The following is a 22,114-nucleotide window of genomic DNA, read 5'->3' as shown; positions in this document are numbered from 1 at the left end:
ACCACAGCATCCATATGGAAACATTTAAAAACACCTGTAAGAACAAATTAACACCTGTATAGCAACACCCTAGCAACCACTCACAACACCCTAGCATTATGGTGGCAACTTCAATGTAAAAAGCAAGTTATGTAGAATAACTGTATGCTTTGAAAACAAATCCTGCCTTAAAAACGTCATTTAAACAGGCAAGCAATCAAACTTCTTTCAAGCTGAGAAGCACCCAAACAAGTTCCCTCCCCTGTCGTTTAACCCGAGACTCTGTCCCGGCCACACGATTGGCGCTTTACCTCAGTGAAGGTGACAGGCATCCTGTACCATGCAATAATAACCCCTGCCGACATCAGTTTCTGCCAAGCGCGATGCACAGCTTAACCTGAACATAAACCCAATCCACCATAATCTCCCACAGCACTGTCAATCATCACATCACCTCTTACCTCCTCATGCATTTATGAAGTATGAAGAAAGACAGAGTCGCACTGTTTTAAATGGCTGCCGGGACGCCCACTGTGTGTGAGGTGACAGAAAGCAGCAGGAGGGCTGGGAGAGGGCTGAATATCTGCAGGGAGGGGAATCATCTCATGGCCTGTTCTGTGACAGGTATCTGTTTCTAAGGCCATTAATTAGATCTAACCTGTGGTGTGTACAAATAGACACAAGGGGAAGTTGTTTTCACGCCCTTGTTAGGGTTTGATGTGGGCCTGAATATGAAATCAGATCTTGATTTTTTGATCAAATGACTGATTGATAATTTTGTGCATCTGCTTCACTAGTTCAGGTGTGGTCTGATATGGATGCAGACATAAGGATAAATGATGCTAAATGCAAACAGTAAATTGCAACTAACCATATCATCATGATCATGCATATTTTTGAAAACAAAATAAAAGGCTTATCAGCTTTTAAATGGGATGAGAAAATCCCTAGTAAACACAGAAAACACCCTATAGCAACTACCTGGCAACAGCCAAGCAACACCCTTGCAACCACCCAGAACACCATAGCAGCCGCATAGCAACACTTTAAAAGTCCTTAGAAACTGCATAGCAACACCCTAGCAACCACCTATCAATTCCTTATCAAACACAGAGAACACCCTAGCAACACCCTAGCAATGCTTGCAACCACCCAGGAGACCATAGTAACTGCATAGCAACATTTTAAAACACTTAAAACACTTTAGAAACTGTATAGCAACACCCTAGCAACCACCTATTAACTCCTATCAAGTACCTTGCAACAGCCTAGCAACACCCTTGCAACCTCCCAGAATACCATAGCAACCACATAGCAACATTTTAAAACACCAGTAACCATGTAGCAACTGCATAGCAACACCCTAGCAACCACTCACAACACCCTAGCATTATGGTAGCAACTTCAATACTTTGATTCAGAAAATGTAAAATTCTACTTATGTAGACTCATTTTATGCTTTGAAAAAGTGCTGCTTTAGTCAGATGATCCTGATGTTGTGTGAGATTCAGCAGTCCTCATCCTGCAGGTGTGGTGACGTCAGCAGGCCTGTGAGTTCTGTGGCTTCATTATATTTACTAGACTGCAGGACACTTTCTACCTGAAGACCAAGAACAGCAATCAACAACACAGATGAGTTTCATCTAGACGTGTGCAGCATCTAGAAAAGCATCATTATGATTGTTGCTCATTAAAATAACCTGATGCAGACAGTCCAGTACTTCTCCATTACATTTTATTCACAGTTTGCACAACTCAAATGTACAAATTGAGTTTATTGCAAATCAAAAGATTTGGTTAGGAAATGAAATTTGTAGATGAGTTTCAGTTAACATCTTGAGAAGCAAAAAGCTGTGTGTTTGTAAGAAACAAATCCATCCTTAAAGTGTTTTTAACTTCAAACCGTTGCTTTCGGCTAAAATATGAGTCCGTAATCCATAATAACGCTTCCTACAGTGAAAAAGTCCATCTCCTGTTGTCTCTCACATCAAAATTCACTCACATATTTGTTTAGAGCTGTTTTGCTTGTAAACGGTGCTTGATCTGTGCAGATTTCTCTCCTGATTCAGACCAGACAACTTTGTCACAGTAGGAAGCGTAATTATGGATTCTGAACTCGTATTTTAGCCGGAAGCAACAGTTTAAAGCTAAAAATGCCTTAATAATGAATTTCTTACAAACATGTAGCTTTTGTCTTCACAAGACATTAACTGATGGACTGGTGTTGTGTGGATTACTTGTGGATTAATGTGATGTTTTTATCAGCTGTTTGGACTCTTATTCTGACGGCACCCATTCACTGCAGAGGATCCATTGCTGAGCAAGTGATGCAATGCTACATTTCTCCAAATCGGATGAAGAAACAAACTCATCTACATCTTGGATGGCCTGAGGGTGAGCACATTTTCAGCATTTTTTATTTTTGGCTGAACTATTCCTATTATACACTTTCCTAGTGTGAGAAACCTCTAGAACCACATGGTATCAAACATCCAATCAATCCAATAAATTTTTTTTTGAGTGAAATATCCAGTTTCCCAATGAAATGTCACATTACAGCAATATAAAGGCTTTTGAATGCTGTTTCATGTTGACTATGTAATGTTGACCTCTTTGCGTTGCATTAAACACCTAATCAGCACACACACAGGCAGTGACTGTAATAATCCATTAGATCTCATTCTGGCCTCCAGGATCTAGTTATTGTATCTTGTCTCAGTTCATAAGCCAATGACGGATTACAAACCCAGCTTCATCCAGTTACCTGCTTTGTTAACAGTTAACAGATTCACATATATATTTTAAAGTGTAATAATATTTTACAATATTACTGCTTTACTGTATTTTGTCAAATAAATGCAGCAAAAACATTAAAAAATCTTACCAACTCCAAACTTTACAACGGTAGTATATATTTCCTTGGATACACAGAAATCTAGATAAAAATAATAAACCAGCAAAGGACCAGCTTAAACCAGCAAAGGACCAGCTCAAACCAGCATCCCAGCTTCAAAACATACCTAACCAGCATATGCTGGTTTTTTCAACAGGGAGAGAACATTCAAAAGTAACATTCTAAAATTCTAACATGGAATGTTGCTTAACATTCGCATAACCAAAAATCATTAAGTTATTAAAAAATATATGTTATCCATAAATCATTCATGGAAGTTTTTTTTTTTCTGAAATGTTTTAGTTGGATGCTTGTCTAAAATTTGTAAATGTTACGTCTTGCTTCAGAATATATTCGTCTAACACTGTTTAAAATGTTACTACTTTTTTTTCAGAATGTTCTGAGAACATTACAAAGTAACGTTCCCATAATGTCTGCGTACTGTACGCGCACCATCCGATTATTGTAACCGCACATACTTTATACGTGCAGGTCGCACATGCGCATTGACTTGGTTTTGTACTAATCAGTTGTTCCACAAGGTGTTGATTCAACGTTGTTTCAGTAGAAAACGAAAGTAAAGAGATGGAACAACAATAACAAAATAGCGGAGACTGCAGCTACAGCAGACACTCACATCGACAAGCGCTTGTGAGAGGGTTATGAGATAGCAGCAACTTTAGTACAAAGACATTTGATCAGTCATAACATCTGGAGAAAAATAGAGCAGACACTGGACAAAGAAGCAGCTTTCTAGAGCGCACGCTATCAAATAGAGTACAGGATCCATAGAGGAGGACTTAACCATTAGGCAAAGCTAGGCGACCGCCTTGGGCCCCCAAAAGCCTAGGGCCCCCTAAAATGCTTTTTATACACGAGATGCACGTTTAGCGCACAGACGGTTGTCGTGATAATGAACACCACAGCAACCACTTGTGCGTCCGCGCTGAACGCGCATCTTGAAGCAAATGTAGTTCCTTTCCACACAAGCACACTTCATTGTTTGGTTGAAATAATCCTTCAGCGTGTAAATGTATAATTTCCTTCATTTTAATTCAAATGTGTAATTAAATAAAACAATTAATGTATTTTAAAGTTTATAATTAGACAGCCTTGCATTGTGTACAATTTCTTAGTGAAAATTACCCCAAAGCACCACCTACTGTCCAACCTACACTAATACTATTATAACCTGTGTAAATGTGAACAAGCGGTCTACAAGATGAAAGAAATCCATTTGTAACATGTGCATGAAAAATCTAAAAAAAAATGGACACAACTAAGGGACACGGTCGTGCAGCAGCGAGCATCACAACAGTTAAAAGGAACCTCAAGGTTGTAAATGTTAGAAAGGGCCCTATTCCTGTATTTTGCCTGGGGCCCCCAAATCACTAAATCCACCCCTGTCCATACCTCGTCTCTGAGCTGCTGTGCGTGTGCGGTGAGCGGGAACGGCGGACAGAGGCGTCTCATGCTCTGAGCCACGCTGCGGTGCATGATGAACGCCTGCTGGAAATCTGACTGAAGCAGCAGCTCCAGCAGCAGCCCAACGTCCCGCTGACTCTCAGCATCCGTCAGACGCAGCTGCAGATGCTGCAGAGAGTCCAGCAAATCATCCAGCTCTGAAAACACAAAGAAAGAAACATTATTGATAAAAACAACAACAACCCTAATAATGATAATAATCCCACCTGATTCAACTTAAAAGCTTGCTGCTTTACATTTTTAAGTATCTAGTCATTTCAATACATTTTTTTTTAAAGTCTTGTCTAGTTGAATCTGGTATAACGAAAAAATTAGACATTACTAATTACTACAAGTTACTAGAAAACAATAGCAACTTTTGGATGTCAAATGACACAAGAGATAGTAAAGAGATAGTTCACCCAAAAATGACAATTCTGTCTTCATTTACTCACTCTCATGTTGTTTCAAACCTGTATGAGTTTCTTTCTTCTGCTGAGAAGATATTTTGAAGAAGGAAAATACTATGGAAGTTTGGTGAGTAAATGATAACAACATTTTCTTTTTTGGGTGAACTATCCCAAATCAAAAATTACACACTTCATCTTCAAGGCTTTTTCATGTACCACAGTGTTTATATGGTATACCATTGTTTTTGCCCCCACGGTTCCCGCCTCCTTCTTCCCGTGACTACAAACTACGTTACAAACACTGTGTAAATTCCACTTTTATTCCACATTGTGAAGCAAAATTTCAACAATTGCCACCAGTGTTTCACCCAGAGAGTAAGCCGTAAGCAGTTATTTAGCAGACGTTTTTATCTTAAGGGATACAACAAGTGCACTTCTTACAGGGACAATCCTCCTGGAGGAACTCGAGGAACCTGAGCTTAAGAGTCTTGCTCACGAGTGCAGAGGTGAACTCATCACTGCAGTTTAGTTTAAGGCACATAGCCACAAGTAAACTATATCCTGCTAAGCTACACTTTTTTTTTTATTATGTTTCTTATGCTCACCAATGCATTTATTTGTTCAAAAATACATTAAAAGCAGTAACATTGTGAAATATTTTTTACAAGTTAAAGTAGCTGTTTTCTATTTGAATATATTTTAAGATGCAATTTATTTCTGTGATTAAAAAGCTGAATTTTCATCATCATTACTCCAGTCTTCAGTGTCACATGATCCTTCAGAAATCATTCTAATATGCTGATTTGCTGCTCGAGAAACATTTCTGATTATTATTGATGAAAACAGTTGTGCTGCCCAATATTTTTGTGGAAACCATGACACATTTTATTTTTTCAGGATTCTTTGATGAACAGAAAGTTCAAAAGAACATGTATTTAAAATAGAAACGTTACATTATAAATGTCTTTACTGTCACTTTTGATCAATTTAATGCATCCTTGTATTATATTGTAATCAGCTATTTTAGAGTATTTAAGCCCACCCCTAAAAGTGATGCTTTTCCAGGTTGTTCATCATTTAATTGCATTCATCCCTCTCGTGTCTCTCACCTGTTGTATTCTTCTCCTCTGATGTTGACTTGGCTTCCTCTGCAACATCCATCCCATCAAAAAAGGCCCGACTGATGGCCTCATTGCTGCTCTGTGCCGATGTGAGACACGAGGACGAGTTCAGATCGGGAGCCTGTTCCGTCATCATCATAGCTTCCTCTGGATCATCTCGGATCTTCTCGGTCTGCTCATTGCAGCACTGAGCGATGAGTTTGGCAGGACTGTCCATGTCCATCTCAGTTTTGTCACCTGAGTCCTCCGTCATGTCACCGTTCATATGTAATGTTAACATGGCTGTTTAAAGTGAAGGTCAACACAATAAACTACAAAGGGTTTAGAGCAGGAGACATTGATGCATTTATGATTTCCTGATTCCCTGAAACACATGCCAACAAAACAGAAGCCGCATTCTACAAATGCTGTAATATGTATTGCAATTATATATATATTATATATATATATATATTATATACATACATACATACATACACTTCTATTTCAAAATTTGAGCCTTTTAAAGGTGAAGTGTGTAAGTTTTGCACTTCTAAACGTAGCTGCTAAAGTAATGCTCAACAACAACAAAAAATTTCAACATTTTGGCTACATTTACTTCCTCTGAAGGAACCAATCAGGTTTCAGCAGTCACGCACACAGACATTCAGCTCTGTTTAGCAACAGTTGGCAGTGAAAGATGACCATCTGTTTATCTGAGACTACTTAGGGCTCTTACTTACATCTCTCTCTCTCTCTCTCTCTGTCTCTCTCTCTCACACACACACACACACACACACTAGGACCTGCAGACACACATAAATCGAGTTACAAGCAGGTTTCAGGGAAAGAAATGAATTCCTTAAACATTCAAGAGGATTCTGACGAGCTGCATGGACATCTGTTTTGTTCATATCTTCCATAAAACACAGTATTTAAATTAATAATAACAGATTATCTCTTATTTCACATATAATTAAAGGACAGTTGATCTACAAACAGAGTAGCTTATAAATAACTTCATCCTTACCAAACATGCCTTGCAAACATTAACAAAATGCCACTGTAAAATTAAAATGTTCAGTTTTATAAATAAAACAGTGATTATTGGAGTATGTATCTATTTCAGTTTTACTACTTTAAAATTTCATATTTAATTTAATGTTTAACTTGCCATTTCTGTGTGGTTGTCCAGTCTCTGTGTGAAAATTGTTTATAAAACTGTCCAAACATGGTATTTGCACCACTGTCATAATAAATTTTTTTTTTTAAATAAAGTGACAGAAAGAAAGCTTCTGGGAGTAACTATGATATTTTGACAGAAACTTAAGTTACTATGGTTAATTTTTGCAAGGGATCGAGAAATATTTAATTCTGATCTGCTCATTTTAGCTTTTCACTTCATTGCATGTGGTTATTAAATCACCCGTAACAGTTTCTTCCATAAATACAGCAGTATTTGTCACCCGAGACCTTTTAAGTGCCACTGATGTAGATAAACTTATTAAGCTCTTGCACGTTTTTCCTCTAGTCCTTCCTGTCTTGCACTGATAATCCTGGACAGATGATTTTCACTTTGATTTCAATGCAAAGCTAATAGATGAACACAATGTGGACGGTTAATGCATCAACTCTTGTGGGGTTTGAACCTTTGACTTTCTGTGACCAAGCAGCAGCCCAACATCAACCAAAACCAAAACAACCATACAAGAGTCAATGACTATAAATACAAACAATTACTTATACTATCCTAATAAATCCACTACTCACTGTGTGCATGGAGTGACAGGTCTCTCTCAGCTGCTGATGGTGAATAAAGCAGTGATTCCAGTGGTGTTTTCACTCAGGTCCAGTGGACGTGTGAGTGTCCACAGCTCAGGCGTCTGAGGCTAATGTGGATGAGCGGTGACTTCATGAGTTCAGTAATCTGCTCTAAACCCGACAGACCACGAGTCTGACCAACATCTGACCATCTGATAGATTCTACAGCTATACATACAACAATATATTACAATATTAATATGATTAATTTACAGATTAAGTTAACATAAAATTAACATTGCATGAAAAGTAGATGACTGATATTATTACAAGAATTATAAATATATTCATATAAAATTAATTAAAATTACAATTTACATATTAAATTACAGTACCAATTACACACACACACACACACTAACACATATATAAATATAATACATTTTATATATATTCATTTTAAATTACCAAAAAACATATGATTTAAAAAATATATATATTTAAATTTAATATTTAATTTTATTTAATAAGTAAATAATCTTATTCCTATAACAACTTTTCCCCAATTGCCTATATCCATCAATCTCAGTCATTCAACACAATTACCAATGTTATTGTGTGAAAAATGATGCTTATAACTACAACCCCGATATAATTCCAGACTAATATCTGACATTTATAATGAAATTGTTAAATAAACCATTAAAGATCAGCTGTCCAAAACACTGCAGAGGTCAGTTAATCAGTAGAACATAAAATGCAAAAAAAAAAAAGACATTTAAATCCCACACATTAAGGAATTATGTTTTTATTCATTTTATTACAAGAAAATTCCACAATGCTATTTTTATATAATGATCAAGGATTTTATTATTATATTCTCTCTCATTAGGTTCTTATAATTAAAGAAAATGGTATTATACAGATTTGTTCAATGTCTCCTCATTGCTTGGTCATATTCCGCAGGAGTGCTGGTCACATTTATCTGTACAATTCAGTTGTGTGTGTGTTTTTTTTTAACTGTACATTTTTGTGTAGTTGATTAAAAAGGCAGTCAGCACTTAAATAAGCTGTTGTTTTTTTTCCTCGTCTTTTTAAAGTATATTCAAATCAAACGCTCGCCTGTGACTCCGCCCCCTGGGGGGACAGGGGCGGGGCTACACCAGGTCATGTGATTATAAGGAAGCTTCAGGGATTGGGTGACCAGGCCCGTGTTCCCCCGCGCACGCCCTTCATGCACCCACGCGTTTGGCACTGCGCACACAAACAAGACTCACGAGATATAAACGACAAGCAAAGCTCTTTGTGATGTCATAATGATGCGTACTAAATAATGGGAGGAAAAAGTAAAAGTGTCACATCAATGACACGTAAGACAAAAAGTGCCATCCTCCAGAGTCCAGATTTCAAGTTGTCGTGTTCCTTCCCCATGTCCGAAAACAAAAGCAGTCATTTTTCATTTATTTTTGCATTAAAATGGGGAAATAATATTCGTTTTTTTTTCTCTCCTGGCAGGCACCTACAGTTTCTATTAAAATGCTACAGCTATAAGATCTAGCATTGAACACACAAAGCAACTGCAATGAAAAGAACAAAGTTGCCTTAATATAATAATAATAATAATAATTAATAATAATGAGAAGAAAAATGCAATAATAATAATACGGAATAAATCTCTTTTTATAATTAGATTTTATCATTTAAAAGTATATTTTTTCTTTCTTTGAAATAATATTTTCTTTCTCATATGTATCTAGGTTTGTGATCAAGATGTTGACTATACTTCAGCGTTATCCAAATCAATAAAAACTAGCTGTGCCGTTGCATATTACAGTCAATGATATGTGAACATGCACCGTGAACCACCCGTCGCTCTCCGTCCGTCAGCCCGCTCCTGTCATCATAGACGGCCGATGACCATGACGTCCACCACCTCGCCCTTGTGCAGCTCCACGTATTGCTCGGTTTTGGGAGGTAGCATCAGGAGTCCGTTAGCGCTGCGCATGCTCATGAGTCTGCTGCTAACCTGGTTCCCTGGAGGAAGACGAGACGGAGAAAAGCGTGAAAATACTGCATCGAAACTGCTGGTTTTTAATTTTTCAACCAGGAACCACTAATGTTAGAGGAACCAACATGCATCTTATTTTATCCACAATAAGAGAAAATAAGAGAGTATAGCAACCCTCTACGCACCTACACATACATTGGCAATCAGTGTTCGAACTATACCGTGGACTTTGGGGGAGCCCACTTGTTGTTTTTTTTTATATCCTTGTGGGGACATTCCATAGGCGTAATTGTTTTTCTACTGTACAGACTGTATATTCTATTGCCCCTACACCAACCCTACACCTAAACCTACCCCTCACAGGAAACTTTCTGCATTTTTAGATTTTCAAAAAACTTAATTCTGTATGATTTATAAGCTTTTGTACCCGTGGGGACCTCAATTTAGGTCCCCACCGTGACACGAGTCCCCATGAGTCTGTGTGTATTCAGGTTTAAGTTCCCACCAGAATAGAAAAACAGGTACACACACACACACACACACACACACACACACACTCACTAGAAAATTGTAAAATTATTAAATAAAATATAAAAAACCTTAAACTTATTTTATTTCAGCTAGTTGCCTAGGCATAATTTCTCATTTTCATTTAACTTTTAACTTAATTTTAACTTAATGTATTAAAATAACTAAAACACTGAGAAAAAAAAAAATAGAAACAATATAAAATCTATACAAACATTAAAAAATCAGGCAGCACAATTACTAAAACTTTAACTAAAATGAAGATGCAAAAAGGAAAATATAAAAACATTAATTAAAAAACCCTATAAAAACGAATAAAAACTGATTTGCTAAAATCAAACACTGGCAGGTGATTAATGAGCGCTAACACTGGGATTGCCACTTGCACAATTGTTCAGAAAGTCTAAAATAATGAAACTCTGTCATATGTCACAAAAAAAAAAAACACACAAAAGAATTATATAGATAAATATCATTTAAATGTATACATTTTATGTGGTATTTAACATGGCTTTTTTCACGCTCTCATAAATGAGCTAATGTCAAACTCTCAGAGCATTCTAGTGTAAAGTGATCATAGGACACAAAACACAGTGAAAAATATATCTGTACTAAACTTATTCTTAGTCTACTCAATCACTGGCGAGTGAAATGTAACAATTTCTGCGAGATTTCTGTAATAATAATAATAATGATGGATGTGTAACCTGTGCTCTGTGCCCATGGCAGAGGTTCCTGATGGTGCCATGTCAAAATACAGCGGTGATACTCTGGACGTGGATCCAGCTTCACATCACATGACAACTGGAAACAATTAAGCACAATTTAGATTTCGTTATTAAGGCTGTCAATAGATTTGAATGTTTTGCAATTAATGTTTTCAAGTTAATGCATTAACATATTTAGTTCCTATTCAGCGAAGAAAACAAAATGACATATCTGAGAGCAAATCGTTCGAAAAATAGTTTCAGTAAGATTTTTTTTTTGGAAAGCGAGGATGCATTAAAGACTTTTATGTTGTTACAAAAGATTTCTATTTCAAATGCATGCTGTTCTTTTGAACTGTCTATTCATCAAAGGATCCTGAAAAATAAAATGTATCACAGTTTCCACAAAAATATGAACTGTTTTCATCATTGATAATAATCAGAAATGTTTCTTGAGCAGCAAATCAGCATATTAGAATGATTTCTGAAGGATCATGTGACACTGAAGACTGGGGTAATGATGAATTAAAATTCAGCTTTTTTTAAGGTTGAAGGTGGTCTTACCCTGGCTTTTATTATGGTGGGTCGCGGGTCTAAGATTCCCTGCATCTTCCTCAAGGCAGGAATGACGAAGAGGTTACATGTTACGACTGCTGACACAGGGTTACCTGTGAATCACCAGACAGCCACAAAAGCACAAATCATTCACTAATAGATGAAAAATAGCCTAATCTGTGTGTTGAAATTACAGACTAGTATGTGTTTGGAAAAAACAAACAAACCAATAAACTCTCTCACCGTCCCTACCTGGCAGAGCAAAGATAAGTTTTCGAGACCCGTCCATATCAACAGTGGCAAATGATGTGGGGAGACTAACGGAAGACAAACCAGAGCTCAATACCCGCGTGGACTGATTCTCATCGTTTGATACTCAAGATCAGGGTGTTTTCACACTGGGTTGAAATCCGAGAGCAGTTTGCATGATTTACACTGCGATGTGATCGCTCTAAACGCTGTAAAGTGATCTGAAGTGTGAAGTGAGACCATTTCAGGAAACGGTCTGAATACAGTTCACTTTAAGTTTATGTAAAACAAACAAAGCAGTATTTTTGCTCGCAAGTAACCATAATGACACGCTTACTTTTGGTATTAAAACTATTCTATTCTCTTATTCTATTAATTCAAATAAAATAAATGCAAATATTAAAATAAAATAAATAAATAAAAAAATAAAAAAAATGGTTTAACATCCAGGTTGGCTTTATGGAGTTTTTCACTCACATTTTAAATATAGATAGAAAAATAGAATAGCATTCAAATATATTTAATTTAAATGTATATACATTTGAATTTATAATAACATAAAATGTAATAAAACAAAATGAATGTTAATAAAACATATTTTAATAAAATACATGTTTAAAATAAAATAAAACGTAGTACTATATCCAAGTTTTTAAATTCAATTTTGCTCCAGTTAAAGCGGATAAAGACTATAATATAATAACAGCATTAAAACTATTCTATTCTATAAATTGTAATAAAATAAATATAACATTTAATTGATAAAATATAACATTTAATAATGTTAATACAATATATTTTAATAAAATAGTGGTAAAATGAAGTATTATGGATTAAATACGCTGACATTCAAATCTGCTTTTTGGAGGTTATCATTATTATTATTTTTTATTAAGTTTTGTTCGAAGTAAAGTGTTTGTTTCATTTAACGAAGTTTCAAAAGTGAAAACACCCTCATTCTGCATTACTTGTACAATCTTCACGCAGATGTCACCTGTTTCTTCAAAAACTCACCCTGGTTTCATGAAGACACGACCAAAGTGTATCTGAGCATGAAGGTCGATATCAAGTACCTGTTTCAGGTAATCCTGTGAAAACATCCATTTACAGTGATCTTAATGATCTGCTAAACTAGGACCAATTAAAAATAACAGTGTATGACAAAGATTTTTTTTAACCAATGCCTGATTGTATAAACACTGTATTCTCTTCTTTATTGTGAGTGTAAATCCTTTTAAAAAGATCAACGAATGCCTCGTTTGTAATGGGTTTTCATGTTTTTGTCTCGTTGCTCCGGCCGGGGCACAGCATCAACAGTATGTGAGGAACGTAACATTACCGTCACACGCTTGAGGTATTCGGCCAATCACAACGCACTGGATAGCTGGCCAATCAGAGCACACCTCGCTTTTTCAGACCGATGAGCTTTGTAAAAATCGACGCGTTTCAAAAAGGCGGGGCATAGAGGAGAAACAATAATGTACAGTATGTGGAAAATAATGTGTTTTTTTAACTTTAAACCGCATAAACACATTTCATTACACCAAATACACAAAATAATGTTCTTTTTAGCAGCATCATATGACCCCTTTAAAGCACTAGGTACCTCATTTCTTTAGGAGTAAATCTCTTTGACGTGACAGACTTACTGCCATCCAGCCACTAGATGTCAGTATACAGCAGTGATTACTAAATTAAACTCAAAGTGTTCTGCTTTTCCATGCATCTTCCTAAAACACAGTTTGTCATTACGAAGCTGTCCGCTAAATAAATACACAGAGCAAATGTAAAAGCTGTGCCTTTTCCCCCATGGACACGCCCCCTGAGGTGATGATGACATCAGCGCGACTGATTCCCTCGTTCAGAGCATTCAGCAGGTCATCAGGGCTGTGGGAAACCAGGGTAACAGTTACCACGGCAACTGACATGTCACAAAACATGATTAATAGCCGTACAGCCTTAAAGATAACAAAATGCAATAAATATAAGCAATTGATTAAAAAGTAGGGTGTTTTATACAGCTACACACAAAAAAAGGCACAAAACAGTCAATGGGGCGGTACCCTTTCAAAAGGTACTAATATGTACATTTTATAACAGTAATAATGATAACACTAAACTTTATTTTACAAGCACCTTTAAAAGCAGCTTTACACAGAAACAAGCAATAAACCACAAGAAAACCACAATAATAAAATGAATAAACATGCTTCGATTTATAACTACAGAAAACACAACTAAGATAATCAAGCAAAAGCTAACCACGGAGTACTAACTTTATGTCCGTTTAAGTATTAATATGTACCATTTAGGGGCAAATAAGATAGATGTACATTTTTTCTGAGAGTTTATACTGAGCTAATTTATTTCTAATTTCTCAACCAAACCAATATTTAATGATATACATGCAATTCCCTGAGGTTGTTAGATTGTAGTAATCTTTTTACTTAGTTAAGTCACTTGTGTTTCAGTATTTAAGTTCAATAAAGTTCATGCGGAAGATGTCTGTTTTTTTTTTTAAAAGAATCATTTTTTTTTTCTAATTATTTACAAAAAGGAGCTACGATTATTAAATTTTTTGTCATGTTAAGGTGTTTCTCATTGTATAGTGATACAAATCTATTTTGATTTATTATATTTGCTTGTTATTATAACAATAAAAGTCAAATGGTTTGAAAGAATGCCTTTGCTTGAACAATTTATAATTAACATAGATATATCTAAACACCTAAAAGAAACACAAACTATGCAACTGTTTAAGTGCAATGTTTTTCTGTATTTTTTGTCTTTCTGTAAACCCCTGACATGTTTGGTTATATGCACTCTTGTATGTAAAATATGCTTGGTTTAAACTTGTATTAATCAGGTTAAAAAAAGAGATTTTTTTCTGCTTTTATGTAATCTAAATTTGACACACAATTACTCATATTTCTGTATAAAGTGTGAAAGCTGCTCACTTGTCTCCCACGATGCCCAGGTTGATGGTGGGGTATCCGTGCTCCTGTATGGTGGCCAGCAGCGTCGAGCGATTCGAGTCTCTGATCTTCCCGGGGTGTAAATCGTCCTCTGGGTTCAGCAGCTGAAAACACAACAGTTTACTGCTCAGGAATTGCTTATAAGACTTAAAGAGTAACTTTAAGCATTGCATTGTTACAATCAGGGGCGGATTTAGTGATTTGGGGCCCCAGGCAAAATACAGGAATCTTTCTTTCACTGTTGTGATGCTCGCTGCTGCACGACCGTGTCCCTTAGTTCCACAGTGCAACAGTGAAAAGGCACCCCTTTCAAACAGTGTCGCGTTCCGAACGTTGTTTAAGCGGCATACACCGGTATTGCGGTATTTTAAAAATTCATATCATAACAAAAATAAACACCGGTATTCGGTATGAACCGATATACCGCCCAGCACTACCGCTTGTTCACATTTACACAGGTTATAATAGTATTAGTGTAGGGTGGACACTAGGTGGTGCTTTGGGGTAATTTTCACTAAGCAATTGTACACAATGCAAGGCTGTCTAATTATAAACTTAAAAATTTTTTTTTTTGTTTATTTTAATTACACATTTAAATTAAACTAAAGGAAATTATACATTTACACACTTAAAGGCACAATATGTAAGTTTTCACCACTAGAGGTCGCATTTTCAAAACAAGGCGAAGCTTGATGACGCTATGAAGAAGAGTGGAACAATGGGAGATATCGTTTTCACCATCCAGAGATGTCCGAATCATGTTCACGGATGTAATGAATTATAATTTTTTTTATCTGTACCTTCCAAAGTTATTCAAACAGTGAATAAATTATATAGAGAAAGCGAGCAAAGAACATTTAACGTTACATTGTCAAAAAACAGTATGCCTGACTTCAGTCTAGCGCGAGTTTAAGCACTCTCAAAAAACTCCCTTTATAATAAGTAAAGCTGTCTATACACTGTTTGATGAATGAATCTCCTATTTACATCATACGTACATCTGCACTTTGTTGTTTATGATGAGAGAATACACTCAGCGAGCGCGTGCACTGAACAAAACTCCGGTGTTTCAGTAGCAGCATTTTTGTCCACGTGTGTTGCCATAGTTTCTACAAGCGGAAACGATAGTGCGGATATTACGTAATTGATAGGCGAGAATGAACGGGGGCGAGCCATTATTTAAAATTGGAATTTCTCTGGATTTACAAATCCTTGGGAACTTTTGGGATAACGTAAGTGCACAACTGCATGAAATATATGACAATGTGCAAGTGGTTTTTGGATATTTTATTACGAAAATCTTACATATTGTGCCTTTAAGGATTATTTCAACCAAATATGAAGTGTGCTTGTGTGGAAAGGAACTGCACATTAGGGCCCAAATTCTGTGCTTTCCATTTGAATTTTTCTGTATTCCACTTTAATGGTTTAATCAAAAACATATCTATTAATAAAATTCATAAAAACAACAAATTTTTTTTTCATTTGTATACAATAACAGGGCCCTATGAAATTTTCTTCTTTCTTTCTTTCTTTCTTTCTCTATCTTCATATTTAAAATTTTCTGGTAATCAAATGAAGGCAAAAACATTCATCTATCTTTTACTCCAATGAAAATTAAACAAACCCTTTAATTTTTGTACATTCAAAGTGCTACACAACAGAAGTTTACTGTGTAGCGAGGAATGTCACACAGACGCAGCCAGATCATTTCCATAACGATCAACGCAATCTACCAAGAGTAGTGCAAATTAGCATCTGCATTAAGACCTGTTTTTTTGGGGTGTTAAATAATGGCGCAAATACCAGTAATTTGACGAGTGCAAACGTTAGTAAATGGTGTTGCGTGATTCATTTTAATACTCTCCTCCCATAAATTTTGGGTCTAAAAGGTTAGGTGCAAAAATAACTGTGTCCATGCCTTTTCAGCGCTAATTCTTCACTGCACGTCTTTAGTAAATCCTGACATTGCTGTCTAGAAGAAACAGTGGAGATATAAAGAGCAGTGTGTGTTGTAATGGCACCTCGTTGCCTGTAGACATCACAGCCACGACGGGAAACTTCTGCACTTCCACCTCTGTGACGCCCACCGTGGCCAGCAGACCGATTTCAGACGAGCCCATGTGAGTGCCTTTGCCCAACACACATTCACCACGCTTAATGTCGTGACCGATGGGCCTGCAGAAGCAGAACACGGGACAGACTCCTTCAGACACATCCGAGACTCACACAGTCATGCTGAGATACGCTCACAGGCGCTCACCTGATGTCTTGACCTGGACGAGCTTGAATCAGAATCCGCACCTCGAGCTCTTCTGTGCCCTGAGAAATGAATTCAGATAGAAAGAGACAGAAAATAATCGACAGCCGAGGTGGTAATTAATGGCAGTCTGAAATATTTTCATATCATCATTAGTGAATAACAGTGTCTACCTGAACAAATAATTTCCTCAATTATTCCTCAAATATATCAAATAATTTTGATATAATTTGAGTAAAAATTGTGTAAAATAAGTGTATTACATTTCAGCAATTTTGTATACTTGTCAAAAATATATAAATTTAAGTAAAATACATATATTATAATATAATATAATATAATATAATATTATGTGGAGTCAGTAAGTTTTTTTATCTATCAAGGATGCATTAAATTGATCAAAAGCGACACTAAAGACATTTATAATGTTACAAAAGGTTTGATTCAAATAAATGCTGTTATTTTCAATGTTCAATGCAACCAAAAATCCTGAAAAATAAAATGTATCACAGTTTCCACAAAAATATGAAGCAGCACAACTGTTTCCAACATTGATAATAATCAGAAATGTTTCTTGAGCAGCAAATCAGCATATTAGAATGATTTCTGAAGATCATGTGACGCTGAAGACTGGAGTAATGATCACAGCAATAAATTACATTTTATTATATATTCACATAGAAAACAGCTATTTTACATTGCAATAATATTTCACAATTTTTTATTGTATTTTTGATCAAATAAATGCAGCCTTGGTGAACAGAAGAGACTTTCAAATGCATTTAAAAAATCTTACCGACCCCAGACTTTTAAACGTTAGTGTATATAAATAAATTAAAATGATTAAATAATGTATTGTTATGTTTCATTAAAGAATCAGCAGGCTGTAACTCACGTCTTCAGACTCTCGCAGGAGTTCGGTGTCTTCTACTTGAACCACAGCGTCGGCGCCGCATGGAATAGGAGCACCTGTCGTCACCCGCATCACCTGACCCGGCATCACGGTGTGTGTGGGCTGGAAACACACGTATGGATCATTTCCCTCACATCTGAAGGTGGATTTCTCAAACGATATCTTTTCTTTTCTCACCTGCTCTCCAGCCTGCGAAGCGGAGTGCATTAAAATCGTTTGATGCACAGCTAGCCGTGCATTATCCTGCTTATACCATGATCATTTGCTAGCATTGACAAGTTAAAGCTGTTAATGATGTTTGATTTTACCTCCTCGTTGCTGAGGAATATAATGCAGTGATCCAGTATCTAAGCTATTTTTTAATAAAAGTCGCAGGGCAGCGTTGACAAGTTTATGTACTCAGTGCGATCTCTGATCTCTCTCTGTGTGTGTGTGTTTGTGTGCGTCAATGAGAGCAGCGCATTAATATAGAACAGTGATTAAACTGATTTGGAACTACCTGTGCATCTAACCTTTTTTAAAGCATACCTGCCAGCCAATCAGAATCGAGTATTCAGACAGACCATGGTATAAGTTAAAAAGTTATTTTGAATGTTCTCGGAACGTCCAGTTTTTTAAATGTTTTTAAAAACGTCAGCCAAAATATTAAGGGAACGTTCCATTTTAAACATTCTACAAACATTATGGGAACGCTACATCTAAATGTTCTCTGAATGTTTCGAAACTACTACTAAGTAGTAAGGTTAGCTAAAATGCTAAAGGAACGTTCCGTTTGAATAATTCTGCAAACATTAAGGGAATGTTACTTCTTAATGTTCTCGGAACATTTTGAAATAAGTGGTAAGTAGTAACATTTAGAAAAATGTTTCCCCCCCAAAAAAGTCCCATAAATGAAACATTTTTGTGCTAAAGTTTTGAGAACGTTATTAAAGACCAGATAAGTTGAAACAAATGTTCTATTAGCGTTACAGGAAAAACACGGTTTAAACTTTGAGAGAACCTTGCCAGAACATTCCCTTGCAGCTCAGTTGAAACGGTTTAAGTTCTTGTTCCATACTGCGCATTGTTTCGTTAATATGTAAATTGTATGCAGTATAGATTATGTAAAACAGATTATGAATTTTGTATTTTTGCAGTCATTTTATTTTACTTTTTTTCTATGTGAAGACTTTTGGTAAATTGCTGGTACTGAAAGACTGTATTAGCATGCACAAAAATCAGGAATGGGTATGAAGAAACTAAATAGGGTCAATATTGATTTTACAGCAATTGAATATCAAGATCTTCCTAATGTTGTGAAGAGCCAGACAGCTGCCATAACATGGCCTACATCAGACAAATATGTTTATAGACTGTCAGTAAATACTCATGAGCTCATAAATATGCAATTAATGCAAAATCCCCAAGTGCTGAAGTTTACTCTGCACAAGTTCTTGTTATGACATTTTTAAGCAGGAAACTCCCATCCAGCACCAAGTCCATAAGAAATGAATGAAGCATTTGACATTCATCCCCTGAGCGTCGCTCTCCAGTAGACGTGAGTAATGCTTTCAATATGCAGCGCTGACGCGAGCACTAGAGCGTGAGTTAACCAGGTCTGTCATCGTCGAGTCATGTGGGCTCTCACCTCTTACAGCATAGCCGTCTTTAACGGAGGCAGGGAACGGAGGCAGGTTGTCTTTGGCATAAACGTCCTGAGCCAGAACTCGACCCATGCCGTCTATGAGAACAACAAGACAGAGAAAAAGATTACATGTGTTTATTAGCAAATAACATGCATGTAAAACAGGCCTTTTAAAATACATAAGGGACGATGAGCTACATGATATTTACCCCCAAAAATAAAAAATAGCAAGAATAAAAAATCTGTAGAAAATAACAATTTAGAGCATGCTGGCTTCTATGGAAGCTTATTTCCGCCACGGAATAAAAATATAAAAATGGTAATTGCAACTTTTAAAAAAAAATCAGAATTGCAAGTTCTCTCACAATTTTGACTTTACTTTTTTGCACAATTGCAAGCTAACATCTTGCAATTTTGCCTTTTTTCACAGAATTGCACGTTTATATCTCGCAACTGACAGTTATAGACTCATAATTCTTATTTTAACACTCATTATTCTATGTTTTTTCTCGAAATTCAGAGTTTACATCTTACAATTCTGTTTGTTTCCTGACACAAAAAAGTAATTGCGACTTTTCTTACAATTCCAAGTTTATTAATTTATTAATTGCGAGAAAAAAACTCTGAATTGTGAGATAAAAAGTCACAATAAATTTTTTTTTTCTATGGCAGAAAAAAGCCCCATTATTTTTATTTATCATGTGGAATTTTAGGAGAAACATCTGAGGTGAAGTTGATGCTCTACATTTATTCTTTCTATTCTATACAAACATAAATGAGATATAAAATGTTCCTCTGGAACTGCACACACACACACACACATCAGATTACAGAAGGATCAATATCACAGCAGATTAACACACACTGATATGATTCTACATCTCACATACTGGGATTCACTTCCAGCATGCAAAAACATGCTTTAAAAGGAATAGATCATTAATAAAAAGGTAAACAGAGTCATATGAAATCACAGACTCAATTCAGAATGTGTTGTACCTCTGTAGTTAATGATCTCAGTGCCCAGAACTGCGGTCATCTCCAGCACAGTGATGAAGGCTTTATCCATAGAGGTGAGAGGGAATGGAGACATACGGTGTCTCCGAGCCACTTTGGTGATGTCCACTGCACTATGACCTTCAAACACACAAACATACCTGAACACTTCATTTATACACACGTGATGCTCAACTGATGTGGGTTTTTCTGTGTCTGATGCTGATATCTAGAGATGCCAATATAAGCTGAATTTTGTCACATAATTTTATGATAATAAATAGCACTGAAAAATACTGAAACTGAATTAAGTTTCTTTTACACAATATTTATGGAGTGTCCATTTAATTTTAATCCATAAAATTTTTTGAAATTAATCTATCTTTTTAAAATTGTATCTAAGTGCAAATAGCTTGTGCTTTTTAATAATTATAATTATATACAGCGAACTAGTGTTATTTTAGTATAATTAAGATAATATTATAGTTTTTATTAATATTTTGAATGAGTTTTTATTTATATATTCCGTTTCATTTTAATTTTAGTTAAAGTTATAGTAATTTAGTTGTGTTTTTGTCATTTTTATTAGTTTTTTTTGGTAAATTTTTTCAATTTCAATGTTATTTTTTTAAGTACATCAAGTTAAACTAAATGAAAATAAGCAATGTTGCCTTGGCAACTAGAAGAAAAAAAATACAAAAAAAATTAAATATTTTTAAAATATATTTTATTTTATTTTATTTCAGTTAACATTTATTATAGTTCAAGTAAAATTTTTTCATAGTTTTGGTTAACTCTAATAAACCTGCACTGAATATGATATTATTATTGCACACTGTTTTATAATTAAAATATACTGACGTATAACTGACTAACTACTATTTAAATTTAGTGCAAAGAATATATATTTAATACTAAGTGGAAATAGTTATACATATATATCTGTTTTGTGATACAAGTGACCAAATGGTAAAGTCATATTGGAAGAGCATTCAAATTGATATTTCATAATCACACACAGGTCAAACACAAGAAAAGTAATTTCATGAAGAAACATACTTGCTCGTAAGATGTTTTCTTTGCTGCTGCATCGTGACTGCACCTGAAGAAACAAAACAAGGGACGAAAGAGAAAAAACCTGTTAATATTTAATTTTTTGTGTGTTTTCATGGAGCTTTTATGAGATGTTTGCCACTAAACCCCAGAAAACAATAAGCAATGTCATGCTGCTGTCATATCATTATGAAACTCAGAGACAAACATGGAGCTGGGAATTCTGGGATGTAATGAGTAGAAACAGAGAGATATTCACTACTGTTCAAAAGTTTGAGGTCGGTAAGATTTTTTATGTTTTTGAAAAAAGTCCAAAGCGGCATTTCTTTGAACAAAAATGCAGTAAAAACAGTAATATTGTGAAATATTATTACAATTTAAAATAGCTGGTTTATATTTGAATATAATTTAAAATCTAATTTATTTCAGCATCATTACTCCAATCTTCAGTGTCACATGATCTTCAGAAATCATTCTAATATGCTCAAGAAACATTTATTATTATTTTCAGTGTTGAAAACAGTTGTGCTGCTTCATATTTTCATACAGTACGTTTTTTTTTAGGATTCTTCGATGAATAGAAAGTTCAAAAGAACAGCATTTATTTGAAATAGAAATCTTTTGAAACATTTACTGTCA

At 35.4% G+C, this 22,114-nt stretch overlaps 2 protein-coding genes across 3 annotated transcripts in view; both read right to left on the bottom strand.

The window, feature by feature from the left end:
- Positions 1-7,659, bottom strand: part of pals1b (protein associated with LIN7 1, MAGUK p55 family member b) — a 32,190-nt gene extending 24,531 nt beyond the window's left edge. The window contains exons 1-3 of one of the 2 annotated variants that reach the window (XM_016536392.1): positions 7,617-7,659; positions 5,856-6,231; positions 4,286-4,494 (exon numbers count right to left, since the gene is read on the bottom strand). In XM_016536392.1, coding sequence (XP_016391878.1) covers positions 4,286-4,494; positions 5,856-6,147 — 501 coding nt within the window. In that variant the 5' untranslated portion in view covers positions 6,148-6,231; positions 7,617-7,659. The remainder of the gene's footprint in view (positions 1-4,285; positions 4,495-5,855; positions 6,232-7,616) is intronic. The other variant, XM_016536391.1, reaches the window with a different exon arrangement.
- A 1,678-nt stretch (positions 7,660-9,337) lies between these two features.
- Positions 9,338-22,114, bottom strand: part of LOC107726697 (gephyrin-like) — a 92,808-nt gene continuing 80,031 nt past the window's right edge. Inside the window, exons 13-25 of the mRNA XM_016536387.1 lie at positions 21,482-21,524; positions 20,426-20,563; positions 19,437-19,522; positions 17,785-17,991; positions 16,893-16,951; positions 16,654-16,807; positions 14,612-14,733; positions 13,454-13,541; positions 12,669-12,742; positions 11,658-11,722; positions 11,415-11,518; positions 10,851-10,947; positions 9,338-9,641 (exon numbers count right to left, since the gene is read on the bottom strand). Of these exons, the coding sequence (XP_016391873.1) occupies positions 9,508-9,641; positions 10,851-10,947; positions 11,415-11,518; positions 11,658-11,722; positions 12,669-12,742; positions 13,454-13,541; positions 14,612-14,733; positions 16,654-16,807; positions 16,893-16,951; positions 17,785-17,991; positions 19,437-19,522; positions 20,426-20,563; positions 21,482-21,524 (1,371 nt within the window). The 3' untranslated portion in view covers positions 9,338-9,507. The remainder of the gene's footprint in view (positions 9,642-10,850; positions 10,948-11,414; positions 11,519-11,657; positions 11,723-12,668; positions 12,743-13,453; positions 13,542-14,611; positions 14,734-16,653; positions 16,808-16,892; positions 16,952-17,784; positions 17,992-19,436; positions 19,523-20,425; positions 20,564-21,481; positions 21,525-22,114) is intronic.

This window comes from Sinocyclocheilus rhinocerous, unplaced genomic scaffold (genome assembly GCF_001515625.1).
Source record: "Sinocyclocheilus rhinocerous isolate Xijiao unplaced genomic scaffold, SAMN03320098_v1.1 scaffold246, whole genome shotgun sequence".
Lineage (NCBI taxonomy): Eukaryota > Metazoa > Chordata > Actinopteri > Cypriniformes > Cyprinidae > Sinocyclocheilus > Sinocyclocheilus rhinocerous.
This window is presented reverse-complemented; position numbering and strand designations above follow the sequence as displayed.